Below are 23,522 nucleotides of genomic sequence, written 5' to 3'. Positions count from 1 at the left end.
TAACCAGTACGCTACAGGGATGACCAGTATGTTAGTGTTGTTAAACATGGTGAATGTACCAGCCTGCAGTTGTTTCCTCTAATTTATTTTCATGCTAACTCCAAAAGATGGTCAGATTGCACAATTTATAAACAAAATATAAAATATGCAGATGATTCATAAAATGGTTTGGTCAGACATGCAAACCTCCTTGTCCAAAATTAGAGAGCACAGAGTTATTCAACTGGTGGGATGTCAAGTGCAGAAGACAAACCATCCTAGACCAATGTCTCTGTACCTTAAATTACTGAAATAACTGTATGAAATTCTGTAGTAATTACCTCACATCATCATGTAAAAATATTTATATACATCACAAGGACTTGTATTATCTGACAAGTTATTTTTTGATGAAATATAGAAATTCAATGAATAGTCGATTATTCCCATTGCTACTTTATTGCTTTATTGTTTTTTCAAATTATTGTTTCAATCATTCTTCAAGCAAAAAGGCCAAATATTCTCTGGTTTCAGCTTTTTAAACATTATAATTTGCTCCTTTTCTTTGTCATATACAACAGTACATTGAAAAATCTTTAGGATTTGGATTGTTGGTGAGAAACAAATAGTAAGCTGAAGACATCCCCGCAGGCTCAAAGAAATTGTGAGTGTAATTTTTTATTTTTTTACAGTGTATAAAACACTACATTTTATAAACTCAAAGGTTAATCATTTAATAGGGAAAATAATCAGCAGCTTAATCTGTGATGAAAATAATTCGTAATTGCAGCTTTGAAGAAATATTATTAGGAGAAAATGTAACAAAGACACCTTTTTTGTGGCTATAATATTCACTGTATTTTTGTGAACTTGCACCTCAGGACTTTAGTGATGTCACTTAATAATGTTATGTAGATATTAAAAAACTTCCATAAACTGATCTCTCATACAACAGGTTTCACTCTGAAGAAGAAGAAGATTTCTACATCAACACCTCACAGATGAAAAACAATAATAACAGCAATGTCACATCCGACGATGATAATAGTGATGCAACCTACCCCTATTTTGCTGAACCATATTTTATATATGTGATAACATGCGTAATCATTAGTATCGGCCTTCCTTTGACTCTAGTGGCCATCTACTCTCTTTATTCCCAGGTGAGTACTTTATGACTAAGATTTATTAATTTTAGGTCATGTGTCTGTGATACAGTCTGTCTGTAAAGAATCTTCATCCTGCTTGGGGGCTGGAAGGAAGTCTTGTAATGACCTATAAATTTAAGCTAATTGGACCTTAAACACATGCAGTTAACATGTGTAGCTTCATTCCAGCTTCTCTTAAGGTGAAGTTAACAGCACCATTAACTTGTCATAAAAGATTTGTCAGGACAATTTGTACAGCATTATTTGAGCTCATTATTTTGGGATTTGATTTAAACAATCAAGAAATATATGTTCTATATATATATATATATATATATATAGACATATGTTCTTGTGGTTGAGTCTTGTAGCACTGATTGACCAATGTGTCATATTTGATGACACATTGGTCGATGCATGACTGTTTCTGACTGAAATTGCTGGGCAGAGCAAAATTACATATATGACAATACTTTCCATCCACTTGTATTTTTGCACATTTTGTGCAAAGGTCCTAAATGAAAATTGAAAAAAAAATGTTTCCAGCTGCTTTTCTTTATTTCTACCATTGTTTTCTTGCAGGTGCAAAATAACAATGTTGCTCCAATCTACATCATCAACCTCCTCATCTCTGACATCTTTCAGTTCTGTTGCATGATCGTAAAAAAGACAAAACCTGAGGATTTGAAGATCTATCGAATCTTCTATTATATTTACTGCTTTGGTGTGCTGGCCAGTGTTGGCTTCATGGTCTGTATCGCCCTGGAAAGGTAGCTATCTGTCTATCATGTATGTTTTTAGCTACTTCCATGTGTATGACCATTATATTACCATATAAATCTGAAGCTCCTCAAAGTCAGGAATATTCTGTATGTGATGATAGACTGTGTATCTTGTGTTACAGGTATTTGGTCATCGCATGGCCACTGTGGTACCGCTTCAGAAGAACCATCAAGATCTCTCTCGTGGTCTGTGTCGTGGTCTGGACCCTTCCTCTTGTTTATGTCCTTCCTTTCTATTTCCAGGTTGAAATTAAGGTCTTAAAAACCATTTTCGCTGTCTTTCTCCTCGTTCCTTTCCCACTGCTCATATTCTTCTTGGGTGGGACCCTAAAATCGCTGTCTGCTGCCATCTCGGTCTCCTCTGATGAAAAACGACGAATTGTGGGAATGTTGGTCCTGGTGCTGCTCATCTACACGCTGCTGTTTCTACCCAACATCATCTGGTACCTGGTAGAAGAAGCCAGAGATAATGATACCTTCGACAACCTGACTTTCATTCTTCTTAGATTCAGTCCTCTTGCAGACTTGATTCTGTATGTTTTCATGAGGAAAGGGGCCATAGACAAGCTTTTGGCCTCTCTGTGTTGTTGCAGAATGGACAGTGATGATAACAGCAGATCATCAGTATGAAAGACAACAACATGTACACAGTCAGCTCCATGCAGGCAGAGAAAGAGGGAGAAAGAAAAGAGAGAAAACAGATGTTAACTGTAATGTGTCTGAATGTTAACTAAGATGCACTTAAACTAGCAAACAAGAAATAAATAGTGTTTGCTGTATGACAAGAAAACTACTAACACTGTTTGTTGTCAGCCAGTGGTGTGACCATCACAAGTAGATGAAAAGGAAACATTGTTTTGATTATGTTTTGAGAGAAGTGGTTGGTGGGAAATGTTTGTCCATGCAGGTTAACTTTTTCTGGTTCATTGTTAGGGCTTCAACAAATGTGCATTAAGTTGATGTCTCTTATTAATTATCCTTTGAAGGGGACATAGCATGCTTTTTGTGATTTTCTGTCATTTATATTCATAATTTAAGTCTGCCAAAGAGCAGCTTCCTGGAGCTGGCCAATCAGAACAGAGGGGGCTCATCAGGAGGCGGGGCCTTAAAGAGCCAGGAGCTAAAACGACCTGTTTCAGACAGAGGCTGAACTGAGTGGCTGCATAAAGGGGCAGTATTAGATAAACAAGGAGTTTTTTGAACTGTAAGTCATGCAGAAATATTCCAATAGAGCTCCAGAATAAAAATATAGACCTGGAAATGTGCATGTTATGTCCCCTTTAATCAAAGAAGCAAACCAGATATTATTAGTTGATCAACTGAGCTGTTCAACACCATGATCACCCTGTTATTATAGCTGCCACTCCGTCTTATTTCTACAGGGAGATCATCATATCAAGTCTATAGACTTTCTTCTTCTTTAGCCTCTCATACACATTATAATATGTTACCTTTTCCTACTTATAACTATATATGTCTATTATTGTGTGTGGGGGGTATTTTTATGCATAAAAGTTAAACAACATATGATTTATTTCTTTTTATTTAATATAAGTTATATTTTAGGGGTTTTGTGGTCGGCATGCCATGGCTTGGCAATACTGATAACATCTTATATTATGATACGCAGTACTTTTATAAGACATTGTAAATTTTCTGGAAATTCTATAAAAATATGTTTCTAGTCAAAAATGAGAATGTTTCCTTTTTACTAATTATGTGAATTAAACCCTACAAATCAACAAAATCTCTGCTGATTGTTTCTTGTATATATCATCATATAGCACAACTCTACTGTTGTGTAATACCATGGAGGCATTTTGCTTTTTTTTTTTTCAAATTACCAACGTATGTTTATTCATGTTAAGTTCTCATACTTTTTAGATAATAATTTGGGGCAGAAATTATATCATATTTTTCAATATAAGTTACAGTAGTGAGGCCTACTGTACATTTCCTCCTTCTTAAACTTGTTGATTACCAACTGTTGCACTAATCAGCTGACACTGCAACAGCAGAGATCCAACAAAAACATATTTCCCAGAATCTCTTTAAATACTTTGACTTTCTGCAGGGTGACACTTTATAAAGAAAAACATGCATTTTCAGAAGATAACATATGATTGCTAGGAGCTTAAGGTTACTACTTGATAAGTTGTATAGTGTACACAAAAGATGATTAATTATAGTAGTTGTAATGTATTTAATCATATGTGATTAAAGAACAGTTTAAAAAACAAGTACTGAGTCATTTCAACTCCATTCAGAGCACACATCTGTCATTTTACTCTCCCCAGCCCAAAATACCTGTTTGGTTAGTCCACAGATACCTTTGGAACTGAAATCTTGTATTTTAAAGTTTTCTCTCTGACTTTTTTTTATTACTGTGACTGAATTTCTCTGCACACTTTATGTGCATTGCAATGGCAGAACTGAAAAATTTTTGGCTAACCTGAAGGATAAAAACTCATTTAGAGCATCAAACAGTCCTGATTGTCTGCTCATATGAAAAAAACAAAACAACTAAAAAGCCACAAGCACAACAGACTAATGTGAGCTACATGACATATTTCCATCCAGCCTGAATGATACCTTCATATAACTGATTAGATGTATAGGTTAAATGGCCATGGAGTGAGTTATCCTAAGTGATGTACAAATAAGGTACATGGAAAAGTTCAACCCTGAAAAGGCAGCTGTCTCACGTCGTTGTTAAAGTGTATGCAGCAGCTGTTTCCTCCTGTCATGAGAGTTTTGGCTATAGACCTGTCTCTGCCCCCCAGTGGAATGTGCTGGTGGTGCACGAGGCCCTAGTGAGTGATCCCTATGAGCCTCTGGAGTGCTCCTCTCTGAAGGCGTTGTCATTCAAAACAGCTTTACTGCTTGCGCTGACCTCAGCTATGAGAGTGAGCGAACTGTGCGCCCTGTCGGTTCACCCTAGCTGTTTCGTGGTGACCACAGCGGGGCTACTCTCAGACTGCCTGACTGATTTTTATAACTATCAGATTTATAGTTTCTAACCCTCTGACACTGCAGAGATCCAACAGGACACTCATACAAGTCAAGAGGTTATTTTGAAAGCCATGATCCTGTAAAAGGCCACAAGGCTGCGAAATGTCAGTTTTATTCCTTTTCAGTGTCTAATACAGATATCCAGCGTCCATTGTTGGCTTTCATCGTACTCTTCCAATATCAAACTAACAAGCTCTTTGCTCTGAGTAAAATATTGTGAGGTTTATTTGAGTGATATTCCTGTCTGCTAACATCAGTGTTGAGCTGAATATTAAAAGAAAAAACAAGAATTTAACTTAGATATGACAAGAATTAATTATCATCTATTATGCATGCTATTGTTATGCTAATATGTATCAAACCTGCTTTGACCCCCGAAGTGATGAAATGTATGGAAATAACTATGGTGAGCAACCTGCAGTCTGAGGAAGGCCCACAGTTAGACCCATACCAATTTGCATACAGACACCACAGAGGAACTGATGATGTAATCACTAGTATAGTGCACGTGGTCACTAAACACCTGGAGAATCCCAGGGCCTATGCCAGACTATTGTTTGTTGATTTTAGTTCAGCATGTAACATTTAATAACCCCATATATTACTTGAAGGATATGTTCACATTTTTTCAAGTCTTAAAACAACAGTCAGTTGCTCAAATGAACATTGAAATAGCTCGCTGTAATCATTCCTCCTGTTCACACTGACCATTAGAAGATCCCTTCCTAATGTGCTTTCAATGTAAGTAATGGGGGACAAAATCCACAGTCATTGATTTCTGCATGTTTTGTGCAAAAATTGATTCAAATGTTTATCTGAACCTACAGAGAGGTGCCAGCCATCCAAATTAATCAAATCAAGTGGATATCTTAATTTTAATATAAAGTTCCCTTGTTGTGTTTCCCTAGACTTTGTTTCCCTTATGCTAAATAACTCTGACGTCCAGGACCAGATGTATAAGTCTAAAATACAGAACTTTTTTTCAGTGGTGTGATGAACATCATCTCACCCTCAACACAAAAAGTTGGACTCTTTCAAGTACCTGGGCATCCACATGGATAATAAACCAGTATGAAATGTATCTGTCAGAGACGTGAACTGTCTGATCTAGAGCACTCAGGGAGCAGAACTATGCACTCTAAAGACTTTAACCATCTGATGTAGAGCCTGCATGGAATGTAAATATGCCCTTTGAAGCAGCCATAGACACAAACTGTCATATCTAGAGTGCGCACGGAGCATAACTGTGTGCTCTAAAGTGGTCATAGACATAATGCAGAAGAGGAGTGAGATGGTTAGGGTTAGGGTAAGAATATCAGGGTCAGAGCCAATCAGATGCACAGTAGGGGCGGGTCTTCACAGAAGAGGGGTGGGAACAAAAATAACACAAACTGGAAAATTGTTTGAACTCTCTTCCTGGTTCTGTAGTCCAAAACTACAGTGGCCCCTAAGGACAAAGCATAAACAAGAGTGAAAGCACAAACATTAAGAAGAACATGTTCCAAATCCTCCTAGCAGCCTGGAGCACTTCAGGTGTAGCAATTAGGTTTGTAGCGTTTTTCTTGTTTCATGTGTTTTTCCTTTTTTATAAGTATTTTGGTATTTGTAGCATCTCTTGATTTGGAGCACGCTTTTTTATTAATGTTTGTGCATTCACTCTTGAGTGAGTGAATGCACAGACATTGATGTGTATGAAGCCAGTGCAGCACTGCACCATCAGCAATGTGGCTTGGCAGCTTGCCAGTTATTCCATATGTAGGAGATTATACAGATGGTTTTATGTTTGGCCACTAGATGGTAACATGAAATATGAAATGACACAGTGGTTGCGTGAGTTAGTGCTGAAAAGTGTCCAAAACAACTACAAATCCAGATTTTATGAGGTAAAAATCAGTGGACTTCCCGCTGATTGCAGAAGGCACATTATCATCATCATCATCCTTGGTTCTCCGATCCTCTAATTATGCTAATATTTAGTGCATTATTCAGGTGCAATTCAAGCAGAGGTGGTCCAACTTTAACTGTGTGGCATAATGCCTAAGGAAAACTTTCTGTGGTTGAACAGATACAGATGCTCCAATATCTACAATTAGCTGGCTGTATGTGTGAGTTCTTGTTTGACATGCCAACAGCCTTGACTAGGCCGAGGATACTCTGGCTGCAGAGGATTGTAACTTAACCTGTAAAACACTGAGAAACATATTTGCAATTAACTGATCTCAAATCACATCACTCTCCACTTAGCCAAAACTACACAGAATATGTAACATCCTGAATGATGTCACATACTTTTTTCACATACAAAATTTTGAACATTTGAAATGAAAATATTATAAAACTCAGCTTTCATCACTTCCAGGAATTCTTGGAAGTAATTTCTAAGCAGTACCACTGCCTTTATGCTAATTTTTCTGTTTCTATTTGTCTTTCTTTCCCTTTTGTTATTCAAAATACTGTCTATTTCCCGTATTGTTACAAGTTGTTACAATTGTCACAAATTTTTCTCAGTTAGATATTTGTATTTCTCGCATGTCAAATTTGTATTGAAAGGAAGAGAGGGAGAAACTTACTGGTTGGACAGCAGTAAGCTGTCACCATTTGCATCTTCATTTTCATCACTGTTTGCATCTCTGTTTTCCTTTGTTTTTTATCACTACATTCACAGCTTTTATTGCTACATTATACATAGAGTGACACTATTGTTACCTCTATGCTGGAAGTCAATAAAACAATAAAAGTACACACAAAATACACAAAATGTATTTTTACTTTTCATATATTGCCTATTTTTTACAACCGAACTTTGTGGAAAGGAGAAGGGGAACAACAGAGTCCCTTTGGAGCACTTTGCATGTGTCAGTAGGTCAGCTTTATCTCTGGGGAACATCCACAACTGTCAAATTTAGGAAATGTGAAACATGTAGCAGGTGGATGTGACTTCCCTCTTTGAGACCTGCTGATAGACGTAACAGAGAGAGAAAGACTGACATAGCGATGTAACCGACCTGCATGCTGGTATTTGACATGTATTTTTCTTCCCCAAAACAAATAATTTTTAAAATATTTGTAAAAAACAAAAAAACAAACACTTTTTGTGCTTTGCCGAATAAGGTTTTTGTATTCGGGCACTGTGACAGCCCCTACCTAACCTACCTTAAGTGAAATGATGCTGGTGTGGTAATAAATTATTGTTCTTGTATTATATTCTTGTGTCCATAAGGGTATCTTGGAGAATGATGATGTGGCAGCTAGCTGAATTCGGAGCACCTGGGCCTGATGCTGCCATAGGATAAAATGCCAACTCCCAGCATTGTTCGAGCTCTCTCTCTCACCTTGATGCATTCCAGCACAGCCTGGTGACAATAAACAAAGAGAATAAGGCAAAGGACAGCTCACATCAACAGGAATATTCTTTCTGTCTCAGATCTATTCTTATTAACCTCAGATCTATTCTTATTATGGACAATCTAATAGAAATATTTGTATTACTCAATAAATATAATTTAGCCTCCATTCTGCATTGTCCTTTTTTCTGTGTAAACCTCGATAACAAGTATGAACAGTTGTCAGTGTTTTACCCCTCTACACATGAATACACTCATTAAACATCTACATATAGGCCGACTGTATATACATATAATCAATCAAAGATAAATAAAACAGCATAGTGTAGGATGCACATGATGTAGTCGTCTGCTTACAATACACAGGAAGACAGGGCTGTGAAAAGGGCAAAAGCGTCCTCTGGTGGTCACAGACCATAATACTCTTCCTAAAACCACCAGTGGTGGGAGAAGTACTGAAGTAAATTAACAATACCACAATGAAAAAAAAATACTCCCTTAAAAGTAAAAGTCCTGCATTCAAAATCTTACTTAAGTAAAAGTACATAAGTATTGGAAGCAAGATGTAGAAAACATCAAAGTAAAAGTACTCATTATGCAAACTGTGCTCATTCAGATGAATATGTATCATAAATATATAGTGTATATTTATGAGCACATATAAAAATATAATATATATTTATATAAAATATATATTTATAAGCATAGCTTGAGAGAGAGACATGAGAGACAGCTTGTATGTAAGCTGCATTTTAAAGCTGTCTTTCTCTCTGTCCCAAAGTGGCTCAGTGAATGTGACAAGAAAAGAGAAAAATAACAAACATACTGAATGTAAATGGAAAAACAAGTTAGCTACCAAACAGTTGGGTGTGAAACAACATCAGCAATGAAAGAGATACGTGTGTGGGGGGGGGGGGGGGGGGGACTGGATTATATTCAAATGTAATGTTTTTCCAAATGAAAGAAGCGATGCATTAATACAGTATATCACAGTAAAGTCAGAGTGAGGAGGTTGGGGTGGACGGATGGGACCTAGGTTCTCATACTGAGTCCGTGTGGTTATGTTTAAGCATCAAAAGCAGTTCACAATTTTTCAAGTCAGTCTTAAGACAACAGTCAGGTGTCCATATGAACAGTGAAAGAGGTTTTCCTCGCTGTAATAATTTGTTGTTCCAAATTTCACCACCCTCTCTGTAAAATGAACTAAATACCTGCAAATCACTCTGAAAATATCCAGGAAATTTGTATAAAATTAAAGAACCTGTAAAGTAAAGCATTACCATTAGTCCCTATGTTCTACTTTAGTCAGATTTACAGGGATGAATCACAACTTATCAACAGGGTTCAAAGTTTGAAACAGAAACAGATACTAAAGTATGTGGATTCAGATCAAGATGATAATCACAAGAATATGTCACTTATCAAATTGATACCATCAGTGTCAAATCAATATCCTTATCAATATAAATTTCAGGTAAAACAGTAACATTTAAATAATCAAGTGAGATGTATTAATATGATACCTTCCTCTTGTTAGTGTCACAATGTTAGAAATAGGCCACAACAGCAGAACAACTGGTGGATCTGTTTACAACATCCAAACAAACATTGTTTTACTCAAGAAGTTAGTCAGTAACTCTTAGAAGATTAGCACTGAGCTAAAAGAGACCCAAATAAACAAATAAAATGTCATGAGCAACTGAGATATGAGCCCGTATTAATCAAACTACTCAGAATGACTCCCAGGAATTGTGCTGTAAATACCTCTACCTGAGATTCAGACCTGAGACTCATTTATGAAGTGTCCTACTCTCACTGTCAGTAAGGAGGGGGACTCTTAGGGGAAAGTGTGACGTTGTTGTTTTACGCCACTCAGAGCCACAAAGTATAAATATGATGACATGTTGTAGTTCTCTTACATAGATATATATACATACCATTCAGCCTGTATAGACTGCAAACAAAGATACTCACATGGGTTAAAAACATAATAAATTAGTAAATTGAAATAGTATAGGTGTGAGGGGTCAATGGATATCAGTAAGATTGTTTATATTTGTTATCGGGGGATTCCCTACTGTTAAATCAGAGACACCCCCAATTTATTTCCTTTTGTAGTTTAGTTTAGTTTAACAGGTTAATTTGCAGAACTTAATTCATCTAATGGGTTAAATTTCAACTGCGTAAAAGTTCATGTCTGCAGGCAATGTAGATAATTCAAAATGTCATTCCAGGATACAGTGTTTGTGAGTTTGTATTTTATTCAGTATTATTTGTAGATGCACTGTCTAGCTCCCGCCACCAGGTTATGCTGTTGAGTCAGAAAAAGCGTGTTGTGAAGGAAGAAAACTGTTTTGTTGTGATCGTCCATTGCAGTCGAGAGAGGAAGATACTGGTTTTTAGCAGCAGAGAAAGTGTACTGCCAGACTGTGAGAGTGAACATATACTGCTTTGCTTTTGTTGTTGAGCACAGCGTGAGCAGTTTTCCACACAGCAGCAGGGCACAGTAAAAGGAGTTGGTTATCTTGCTGAAGAGTTGTAGGCGTGCAGCCCGTCGCCTGCATCTCCACACCTAACAGCTCACTATGGCTGTACCTTCTTGTTTCACTACTCCCTGAAATATTTAAAACTGATCTACTGTAAAAACAAATGCTGAAAATGACCATTCTCTTCTTTTGTAGACATATTTTTGATGGATGATCGCTATCAGTGTTAATATCTGTTTTTAGCCATGGCATGTTTTGCCAGTTGCATGCTTTTAATGTGAAGCAGTGGCATTTAGAAATTAAATTCAAATTTTATTTGTATGGCACCATTTCATAAAAAGCAGTTCAAAGCTGACAATGTTAGATGAATGAATAGTAAACACTGAGGCTGATATCAATTATAGAAAATTACAAACAGTAACGCTGGATTAAATGCATGCATCTGTCCTGTGAATCCTTGTGAATTCAATGAAAACAGCTGTATGGAGAGATAATTACTGAATGTAAAAACATTGAATGGCTATTGCTGACAAAATGCCAACCATGAACACACACACACACGTCTCCTGTCCCCCGGCTATATATGGATATATCTGTACAGCAGTTTACAGACTGCAGCTTTCTTGCACTGTATTTCTCACATCTCACCACACACCTGGCACAACACACACACATACACACACACACACACACACACACACACACACACATACATTGACCTAAATCACTTTCTTGGACATTATGTAGAGTAACCCTAACCCTAACCATAACCTTAACCACTGATCCAAAAATCAGCTTTTTCTCAGTTGGGGACACAGCTGTTGTCCCCAACTTGACAAGCCGTCCCCAATTAACTGGTCTTTGATCTGAATTTTGTCCCCAAAAGTAGCCTATGACAGACACACACAAACGCACACACAGACACAGATACACATCTCCTGTTCCCTAGCTGTATAGCAGTATATATCTCATGCTTTATTTCTCACATCTCACCGCACAGCATGCACATTTTTCACCTGTAAGAAAATATAAACAAGTTATTTTGGGAATTATTTTGTTTATCAGATCATCTCATGGTCTTATTTGCCTGTTCTGTTCATCATATGCAATAAAATAGATAAATTGTGCCTATTTTAAACTCAAAATGATTTGTACATTGTAAGTTAAAGGTGGTCTAAGGTACATAAAATATCAAAGTAAGTATATATATATTATGGTTATTGATGAATAATAAGTCACTCAGCAGATACAACATTTTACTGGATGATAATTAATGTTTTTTTCAGGGCTTGTTAATGAATTCAAACACGGGTCAAATTTGACCTGCAGACACTAAATTAGGAAGGTTAAAGACTTAATGTAATGATGTTAATTCAGTCAGAATAAACAGCTTATTATTGAATGTTAATGTCAGGAGTGTCATTTTTTTCAGCTTCAGATGTATCATTTGATTTTTTATAAATGTATTAGTTAAATTAGTTAAATGCCTCTCAGGGCTATTGTATCTCTACATATAGGAAAACTTGATAATTCTTTAAGTACCAGTGAATACAGTGCATAGATAGCCAGTAAGGTCAGTGGAAAACGTATCGAGATCACAGTCCATGTAATCACGTGTAAGAATGTTGGAAAATCATTTTATAGAAAGACAAACTCTTCAAACACGTAGTCATACAGGGTGTCATTGTAGTCAAAGATGTAGTCGCTGTAGAACGGTGCCGTTCTTCACAGTGCAACCTGTTGTTTGTAATAACAAAAGGCAGCAGGTTTGTTAGCATCTACTAATCTCTGTTCCTACCAAAACCATTATTTCCACTATTACAATGTTCCCCAAAGTTTCACAAAAACATGCCGACAATGCACAAAATGGAACTGGAGAAAACATGGAGGCATGGAGAGGAACGCAAAACCTGATCATGAAAACTCAACTCACAAATAAAAGCAGCCGGAGTAAATGCAAGAAATACAGAAATATAATAATCAACATCTGTTTCTTCATTCTTCTTTATTTAGCTAATTTTATTTAATTCAAAATAGTGTAAAGGTTTGAGTGTTATTATCTTTTTTCAGCTAATTTCTCACCCTTTGTTTTGTCTTTGTTACACAAATTAGTTTAACCACAGTATTCTATATGCCTGCAGTCCATACTGTAGGCATATAGAATATGATATAGAATGAGTGCATACTCATTATCATGACTGTTTGCAGTTCCAATATCATTTTTACACTCTCTACACACATAAGTGAAAAATAATATCACAAAATTTATCTCGAAATTTGTAAGAACACAACTGGATGAGTTCCCTACACCAAGTTTGATGTTTGGTCCTCTGCATCCAAACAGTCTACAGTAAATATGGTGAGTGATAACATGCAGTAGGTTCCTGATAATCTACACCTGCTTCTATGGAAGAGAGGAAAAAGTAGACAGTCATGAATATGTAAAGTACATCAGTACAATGAGCAGGAACAAAGCAGGATGAAATAGGCTGGCATAGGCAATATAAGCAAAAGCCAGGAGCTCCAGGGTAATGTAGGGGTGACCAACAACGCTGTAAAAATAAATAATTGACAAATGACAAATAAAAAAACATACAAAACAACAGACAAACGCACCCTCTGTGTTTTCAGTTGTGTTCATTTGCATTACCACCATCTGAGATCAACGCACTGAAAGCAGGGGTACGCTTTAAACAAACAATGGTTTGTGCAGTGTGTCAAGGTCTTTATGCCTGTTCTAAACAAACACACTCAAACTTTGGTGAAAAACTGGGGGGACGGGCAATATCGTAACCTTTGTATCTCACACAGGCTCCACCTTATACTGGTCTCTATGAGTACATTAGGTGGAATGTTCACCCTGCTGCGACATGTCATCAGACTGCTTCAATGAACTTGACGGGCTAGGTGCTCCTTGGATAGAGCATTACCGGTCACTCCCTCTCCATAGCACACAAACAGCTGTTCAGTGTGCCGAAAGGGGGCCGTGCATTCAACATAAGATGCCAACTCATGTACTGGGCACAAGAGGTACAGTTTTGCCTCCCTGGTGTCCTCATAGGGTGGAGGACAAAATGCCTTTATCTGAATAGTTCTCGACCTAAATGAGCTCCTTATGTTCTTAGGAACAAAGGAGGGGTTCGATCTGCAGTCACCACGAAGCAGTGGTCCTGTCTCCTTTCCTTGCACCAGCATTGGAATCCCAGCCATTTTTTCTTGTAGCAAGCAATGGTGGATCCCACTCTTGCCGCCTGGATGGTTGTTACCACCTGTGCAGACAGTCCAGCTTGCATAAGCCTGTCCCTCCCAGGAGCCAACCCTGGAGAGGTTGGCCTAACGTGGGCAGCGCGCCTATCAAGACCACCTCCTAGGACAGAGTCCCCCACACTTGGGTGATGGACCATGGTTGGGCTGCCAACATTGGTGTCATCCCTGCATACCACGGCACTGAACTGTGGTCCAGGACTATCAGGATGACCGACAGCCACTCCTTGGCCATTGTCAGAGCCCGGCTCATAGGCTGTGACAAAATATGGGAAACTAGATGAGTTTTGTAACTTAGGATAAGTGTTTATTTACAAAATGATAGATGAGAGCAGAAAAAAACGTGGAAGTCAGTAATCAGTGATGTAGGTATGTGTGGATGTGTGAGTGTCGGCAACCAAAAACAAAAACAGCCGTGCCGCGCCGCGCTCGGAATGGACGAGGCGTGATGAAGGAGGAGAGAGAAACTCTGTAGGCAGCCAAGCTTTATAGTCACGACCACACCGGGCCCAGGTGTGGCTCATGATGGCAATGACGATCCTCCGCCCTGCCCCGGATCCAAAAAGGAAAAGCAGCAAACGGAACGCAGGAGCACCTAGTGGAGTGGAGGGGTCGTCACACCATGCAGTGTGCAAAAGTGTCCACCTCCACGGGTGGATCATCTTGTCGCATCAGGAAGAACCAGAGCAGGCAATGGGTGTTGTTTCGATTGGCGAACAGGTCCACTTTCACTCTCCCGAACTGGTTCCAAATCTGCTGCACCCACTCGTCTGGCAGAGGGCTGCCTCCCAACATGAGTTTGGCGCCCCTGTTCACCAGGAGATGTTCTGTGGAGCCTGTCCATCTAGGGCTCTATAAGTTAGCACCAAAATTTTAAAATGAATTCTAAAATGAACTGGAAGCCAGTACAGTGAGGTTAAAATAGGAGTAATATGTGACCATCTGTTGGATTGAGTTTAGAGCCTAGCAGCAGCATTTTTGGACAGTTTGTAAGCGGTGTATGGAAGATTTATTAAGAGTAAGGGTCTCTGGCACAACTTCACCTACTTCCAAGGTGCATGGAGAAGGGAAGGAAGTCTAGAGAGATGAGAACTCCAGCAACACTTGTAGTATGAAGAACAACTTTATTAGTTGACCAACGCGTTTTGGCTTGTGGCTTTCATTAGGATCATCATAAAACACCTTACAAACAACATTTAAATAAAGTAAGTTGGGTATGAAAAAAGGTAAAAAAAAAGTAAAAAAAATATAAAAGACAACCAATCGTTGTCCAAGATTAACAGAGGCAAGGGGAGTGTCCAAGAGGGGACATGGGTAACACCATATTTGGTCCATTAAATAGAAAGGTGCAACTAGGGGGTGGTACTTGGGTTTTTGTTAATCCAAAAATGTGCCTATTAGATATGGCATACATTAGAAACACTTTGATTAGGATAATAACAATAATAATAATAGTAGTAATACTAAGGATAAAAGGCTTTATAAAGTGCTGTGTATAGCGAGAGCAGAAAGATGCATAACACAACAATATAAATTGATAAAAAGTAATAAAAAAAAATCATAATACATCATTAAAAAATTTCATCATTAAAAATATATCATAAAATCACTACAAAACCACATAAATGAGAGGTATTAAAAAAACACTACAGAAAATCATTAACTGAGAAATCTTCATTCATGCCCCCCAGAGATAAACTCTGGAAATAGAAAATCCAAAATGCTTCTCTCTTTTTCCTAAGAAAACTAACATTACCACCTCTTGGGCTGAGCTTAATCACTTCTATGCCTGTGAAAAATAAAGATGAGATGTGATGTTGCTTTTCATTGAAACATGGCTTGCTGCATCCTTTCTCTTAATAGAGCTCCTGTGTTCAGTGATACGCTCTTGAAGAGAACGAGATGTCTCACCTAGAGCTATTAAGACAGGTAAAAAGAGAATTACAGTAGTCCAAACGTCATGAAATAAAAGCATGTATTAATATCTCCATGTCATTTCTTACCACAGACCGGAGTTTGGCTATGTTTCTCAGGTGAAAGAAGCATGATCGAGTCAATGTCTTAATGTGAGCTTCAAAACTCATAGATTGGCCAAACATTACACCAAGATTACATGGAAGACAGAGAAGGTGGGGATAAGGCACTAAGGTTCTGCCTGATTGATGATTGAAGATTATCAGGGCCAAAAATCAGGTCCTCAGTTTTATCTGCATTTAACTGTAGAAAATTATTTGACATCCAATTTCTGATTGCATTTAAACAGTTGTTAAGTACAGAGAGATTGTGAAGCTCATTAGGTTTAAGTGAAAAGTACAACTGGATGTCATCAGCGTACATATGGTAGGAGATGTTCCTGACACTGCTGATAATTTGTCCCAGTGGCAGCATGTATATGGAAAATAAAATGGGTCCCAAGACTGATCCCTGGGGGACACCACATGACAGAGCTGCAGTGTCCAACACAAATTCATTTACACAGACTAACAAAGACCTATCTGTGAGATATGAGGAGAACTATTCCACTGCAGTTCCAGAAATGCCCAGCAGGTGATTTAGCCTGTGGATTAGAATGTCGTGGTCCACAGTATCAAACATTGTGCTGAGATCCAATAAAACTAAAACAGAACAATCTCCAGCATCTGCAGCCATTAGAATGTCATTTGAGACCTTAAGGAGAGCTGTTTCAGTGGAGTACAGGCCTGTAGTTAGCTGGCAGGGAGGGGTCCAGGTTTGATTTCTTGAATAAAGGCTGAACAATAGCCTACTTAAAGTAGCTGGGGACACACAGTTTATGATACTGACTATGCAGGGGCTGATACAGGTTCCCAGTGCATGCACCGCCTTTAAATGAACAGTGTGGATGGTAGGCTTTGTCTGTAATAATGGTCTGTATAGGACAAGTGACCGGTGAGGGTGGTAGTGACAGAGAAGGCCGATGGGTGGAGCTAGCGGGGGGTCAGTACTCTGAGGAGACAGGGATGGAGGTTCAGGTGAGGGGGTGTGGGTATAAACAGTCAGTCACGTGGGGAAGACTGTACAGCGTACACAGGTAACAGCATTAAGAGAAGGCAGGTTGGGTGGTTGGCTAGAAGGTCAGTTGCATGGTACAAAGTTGCAAAAGCATCAAAGCAGCAGATACTGCTGTTCAAGACCACTGCTCACTTCCTGTTTCAACTGACAACTGGGTATTTTTAGTGGTTTTTGTGCCTAAACCTAACCAGACCTTAACCACAGCATCATCATTCAACTGATAACGGCCATTTAATGTGGCATTAACTGACACACCAAGAGCTTAAAATTTGATCAACATTGAAATGTAGAGATTCAACATATCCATGGTTAGCAGAAACATACAATGCCAACGTTTTATTCTGGTGATTGGGTTGCCATCACTTACATTATAAGTGCTTTATGAAGGGATCTTCTAATGGTCAGTATGAACAGGAGGAATAATTACAACAGTAAAAAACCTGTTTCAGTGTTCATTTGTTCTCCTGACTGTTGTTTTAAGACAGATTTGAAAAAATTGTGAACCCGTCCTTTAACTTAACCATTAAAAACATTGTAGAAAACTATTATTATATGAACAAAATTTCTACTGTGTATTCAGTAGATGCAGCACAGTTTCACATAAAGTCAATGGAAAGTTTTGCCTGGGGCAGCACAAATTGATGCAAATATGCATCTGTGCCAGTTGAAAATGACTCAACTTGAGCAAAACATTCATGGGGCTCTGCTTTATAACCGTACAGAGACGAGATAAGGAGAGAGAGAGACTGGAGGGAAATAACGAGTTTCTGTGAGTTATAAGGTCAGTAAGAAGCTGAACTGAACACAAACACACAGACACAGTCGGTTCGTCTTCTAACGTGCTGTTTGTTGTTGGCTGTTTGTGGAGAATAAACACAAACAGTATAGCAGTCAAATTCGCTTCATTCTGTCTGAACACACCATCAGCAGACAGGGTTGAATTGTTCATTGTTGAAGATAAAATAGGAAGATACAGTTCCTCTAATGGCCGATAGATATCGACTCCAAGAAAAAATGGACAATTCTCTCAACATAGTAAATACTTTTATTTTTCACATGATGTCTAGTTCTTAGTAGCTAATTTCACTCTTTTTAGTGCGTCTTTAGCTGTGATTTTAACTTTGTTTTTGTCATTGTTTGATTGACAGGTATCTTAACCTATCACGGTCAGCTGTGGTCATTTAAAAAACTTAAAAACTACCTTTTGATTGAGAATGATTTATATACATTATTTACTTATTTATTCGCTTATTTTATTGTATTCATGTTGTAAAAATTTGATTTGATTTGATTTTTTTATTATATTAATTTTCCCCTTTTGTCTTTGTATTTTTATCTATTTTATAAGTTTTTAAGTTTTTTTAAACTAGTTTTTGTTTCACTCTTTTTTTATTATTATAGTTTTTAAGTATATTTTATTTTATTATTTTTTCATATTTTTTTATTTTACTGTTTGCTTGTAAAGCACTTTGAATTGCACTAACCTGAATGAAAGGTAGTACAGTACACAAATAAAGTTTGACTGATTGATTGTTTGATTGACTGATTGATTGTCACATGCCAAAAGAAGACCTACAATAGTTTTATTAAAATTGGTGGACTGTTGGTGATGTTTTGAATTGTTTATTGAAATGAAGTCACTGATTACATCCCACTGTCAACATCAGATTAATGCTAAACGAATGCTAATATGTGATGTACGTATTAGCCAACTCATACAGTAGAAAGTAACACCAAAAGGAGTATTTTGTATGAAATGAGAGCAAGAGAAAAGAAGATTCACACAGAAGAAGGATTAAAAGTGTGTGTGTGTGTGTGTGTGTGTGTGTGTGTGTGTGTGTGTACATTTCCTGTTTTATTTTGTTTGATTTGATCTGATGAATTACAAACAAACTCAAGCTGTGACACATTTATCATGGATGAGTGATACAAATAAGCATGCATTTCATAACATATTCTTTCATAAAAGAATGAAAAATGAAACATCTGTTCCCTCAGAAAAAGAGAGAGATTTCTGAGGAAGAGAGTGATATATATAGAAGGAGACCACTTACTGTAAGACAGTTGAAATATGTGAGAACAAGAAATGGCGAAATGGACATAGACAGAAGAAGAGATGAACAGATGTCTGATCTCTGTCCAAAAAAGACTGGTTAGTTGAACTTTTATACTCTGGAAATAGGATGCTCCTCAAGGGCAGGACAAGTTCAGTGAGATATATATGGGCAAAGAATGCAGAGGCCAGAATCATACACTTGCCCAAATCCTACTGTTTATAAGATACAATAAGTGGACAAAAGTATGTGGACATCAAGACCTGGCTTTGTGTAACAGGGCATGTTGCAACAGGAAAAGGCCCAAACTGTTGACACAAAGTTGGAAGAACACAGTCTAAAATATTATATATTCTGTAGCATCAATGACTTTAGTGTGCTTAAAGGATAGTTTAGGGTTGTCTCAAGTCTGTCTTAATGCAGTATATCCATATGTACCCATACGCGTATGGAAATAGGATCTGGGGTGGCTATAGAGAAAGCCCTGTCCCCTTAACACTTAGTACTGGATCTGTGGACAGACAGATATCTTTGGTCAGAAGATCTCAGGTCTCTGACAGTGTGATATGGAGACAGGAGTTCTGTGATATAAGAAGGGGTTAGACGGGTTTAGACAGGACTTAACGGCTTGCCAAGTGGCAGTGGAGTGGTACATTCTGGTAGTTGTGTGTAGATTTGTTGTTGGAACCAGTTTTTTACTCACGTTACAGAGTGAACCACACACTATGTATTTATTTACACATACCCCCTTGCCAACTGTTGTTAGCTTGACCAGTGATGACACGACCGTGTTCTTCAGACATTTTCTCACAGCCCCTTTTCTACCGAGCCAAAACGGTGTATTTATGTCCATTTTGATAGCTGTTAGCCACAACTCAGTCCTTTCACGGTCTCCCAAAGGAAAATCTCTGGTATGCATTTGCTCATTGCTTGTTTCTTACGAAACGCACCAGATAAACACAGACAACCATATTCCATGTCTTATTAGGGGCAGAGGTAGGAGCAAATCCAAGTCATCTGTGGAACAAGATTAACTGGAGATCGACTGTGAGATTTCACAAACCAAAAACACAGACTGCAAAAATACTCCAGCAATCAAATCTGTAAAAAAAAAAAAAAAAAAAATCAATTTGAAGTTTACTCTGAGCAAGTCTTGAGTAGCAAAATTTGGATGATGTCAACTAACTGCAAGCAACTATCAGAATGTGTCCCTCCGCTACAGCTCAGTGAAGAACTTCTGTGGAAAGAAAAAGGGTTGAATTTCATATTAAACATACAGTAACTTTGGAAGATTTGCGACTTTCTTTAGCAAACTCAGACTGCTGAAGCCTCATTTTAGCTTCACCTGAACTTTGGAACGACGGCTGTAGATTTTGTCCCCCATTTCTCACAGTGTAGTTCAGGGACAGTACGTAGAATAGGAATTGTTACAGCAAGCAAAACCCATTTCCATGTACGTATTGGCACATCAGTATTGAAAAAACCTGAACCTATCCTTTAAAATATGTTCAGATTTAAACATCTAAACATCTAAGACCCCATTTCTAAAGTTGGAAACATTCACAATTTTAGAAACTTTCCAACAATCCAACAATAATGGCTACTTGGAAAGCAAAGACAAATGATTTGGTCCTGCCGATAATGGCGTCTGATCAGACATTAAACAAGTGAACAAGGGCGTCCACATACTTGTGGTCATACAGTTTATATTTGGGTCAGAAAATCCAGAATCACATAACAAATAACAATAACAAAATCCTGCAATTTATTAGATAGTTTTGCTTCAATCTGCATCTCCTCAGCCCTGTGATATTTTGGTCGGATGTGTTCACATCTTTTAGAGGAATTCGCTGCGAGTGAAATTCATATTCTGAATATCTCCACTACTGAGCAACTGAGAGCTGCACAAAAGAAAACACGAAACCATGGTCATTAAAAGATACTTCTCCTCCTCCTCACGAGTCTCTTTGCAGATGCTTTCATCCAGCAGAGAGGCAGGTAATCACGCATGATTTGTTTGGAGGTATTTGTGGGTCTGTTCACATGTAAATGAGGATTTTAGAAATAGAAGGTGAGACTACAGCAGCCGCAGTGGGGCTCAGGGTATTGTTTATGTCAGAAATGTCTCTGTCAGATAAACATGATCTTGCGGGTTGAAACATTGCAATAAATACTTGGGAGGCTGCTAAGTTCAGTGTGCAGACAGCCTCTCCTTTTCCGTGGTGCTGTTTTGTCCTGCACCTGTACCCAGATTGGGTTGGATATGCACACGATCCAACTTTTTCACTGAGATCTGGGAACAAGCAGAAGCACTCAGATGATCAGACAGCTTATAAACAAACCAACAGCCTTATAAACAACCGGCCTGAACACGTCTACATGACAATATTCCATCAGTGATGCAAACTGGCTGAATAGCGCCCCCTACAAAATTTCAGCAAAGCAGCCCCAGCAGCAGGCAAAACAGTGGACAAAGGAAGTGATGTTTATCTCTTTCTTGCACTGTCTGAAAACAGCCCGGGTCTGAAAACATCTACATGCCCGTGACAGAAGACCTTCGATTGCATCATGGCCCGACGTGCATGGAGGCGTGAGGGCCCGTTCAACGCTGCTTGCAGCTTTAATTTATTATTGACCTAATTGGAAAGAATTATTGTCTGTATTACCCAAATATGTTCTTTGGAGCCACGTTTCATATAGACGGTTACAAACTTTCTAAAAAAAACCTGTTTTCTTTTTCTTTTTATTATTTGAAGTAAGCAAAAAAAGGGGAAGACATTAGAATGGCAATAAGTTTCCTGAAACTGCTGTACAGGGGCTTTTAAGAAGCAGATAATCTGTGGTCGCTGATACATTTAACACATCATAGTGGTGGAACAGCAGCACGTAACCAGGAAGCTTTGAAGTATTTTACTATTTAGCATAAATACAATTTTAAGCAGGAACTTCTTGAACATGTTTATATTTTCCTGTTAGTCCTGCTGTATTTCCCTACTTTAATTATCATTATTATTTGTAGTAGTAGTAGTAATGATAGTAGTAGTAGTACTCCTGCTGCTTTTCATTCTGTGTTCACAGTACTTTTATTTGTGAGTTGAGGTTTCATGATCAGGTTTTGCGTTCCTCTCCATGCCTCCATGATTTCTCCAGTTCCATTTTGTGCATTGTCGGCATGTTTGTGTGAAACTTTGGGGAATATTTTAATGGTGGAAATAATGGTTTTGGTAGGAACAGAGATTAGTAGATGCTAACAAACCTGCTGCCTTTTGTTATTACAAACAACAGGTTGCACTGTGAAGAACGGCACCGTTCTACAGTGACTACATCTTTGACTACAATGACACCCTGTATGACTATGTGTTTGAAGAGTTTGTCTTTCTATAAAATGATTTTCCAACATTCTTACATGTGATTACGTGGACTGTGATCTCGATAGGTTTTCCACTGACCTTTCTGGCTATCTATGCACTGTATTCACTGGTACTTAAAGAATTATCAAGTTTTCCTGTATATAGAGATACAATAGCCCTGAGAGGCATTTAACTAATTTAACTAATACATTTATAATAAATCAAATGATACATCTGAAGCTGAAAAAAATGACACTCCTGACATTAACATTCAATAATAAGCTGTTTATTCTGACTGAATTAACATCATTACATTCAGTCTTTAACCTTCTTAATTTAGTTTTAGGTCAAATTTGACCTGTGTTTGAATTCATTAACAAGCCCTGAAAAAAACACTAATTATCATCCAGTAAAATGTTGTATCTGCTAAGTGACTTATTATTCATCAATAACCATAATATATATATACTTACTTTGATATTTTATGTACCTTAGACCACCTTTAACTTACAATGTACAAATCATTTTGAGTTTAAAATAGGCACAACTTATCTATTTTATTGCTTATGATGAACAGAACAGGCAAATAAGACCATGATCTGATAAACAAAATAATTCCCAAAATAACTTGTTTATATTTTCTTACATGTTAAAAATGTGCATGCTGTGCCAGGTGTGCAGTGAAATGTGAGAAATAAAGCATGAGATATATACTGCTATACAGCTGGAGAACAGGAGATGTGTATCTGTGTCTGTGTGTGTGGGCGTGTGTGTCTGTCAAAGGCTACTTTTGGGGGCAATTTCAGATTAATTTTATTTTGAAGTCTGATTAACCAGACTGAACAGCATAAAATACTAACGACTCATTCATTACTTATCAGCTACTCTGCAGCTCTTATATTTTCATTGGAAATATTCACATGAAGTTACTTTCATGACAAAGTTCAAACTCTCAAAATAGATAAAACCACAACCAAGTATGTGACATCATTGAGGGCGTTACATATGTTGTGTAGTTTTGGCCAATCAGAGAGTGATGTGATCTGAGATCAGTTGATTACAAATGTTTTTCA

The 23,522-nt window shown here is 37.8% G+C and overlaps 1 protein-coding gene across 1 annotated transcript; it reads left to right on the top strand.

Annotated features, from left to right (window-relative positions):
- The first annotated feature begins 500 nt into the window (after positions 1-500).
- On the top strand, positions 501-4,069 carry LOC137197444 (ovarian cancer G-protein coupled receptor 1-like). The gene is made up of 4 exons (XM_067610852.1): positions 501-643; positions 935-1,142; positions 1,710-1,897; positions 2,032-4,069. The coding sequence occupies exons 2-4, from the start codon at positions 981-983 to the stop codon at positions 2,537-2,539; spliced, it is 858 nt and encodes a 285-aa protein (XP_067466953.1). The 5' UTR covers positions 501-643; positions 935-980; the 3' UTR covers positions 2,540-4,069.
- The last annotated feature ends 19,453 nt before the right edge of the window (positions 4,070-23,522 follow it).

The sequence above is a fragment of the Thunnus thynnus genome, chromosome 14, assembly GCF_963924715.1.
Source record: "Thunnus thynnus chromosome 14, fThuThy2.1, whole genome shotgun sequence".
Taxonomy (NCBI): domain Eukaryota; kingdom Metazoa; phylum Chordata; class Actinopteri; order Scombriformes; family Scombridae; genus Thunnus; species Thunnus thynnus.
The sequence above is the reverse complement of the archived record's forward strand: the minus strand, read 5'-3'. Positions and strand labels throughout refer to the sequence as shown.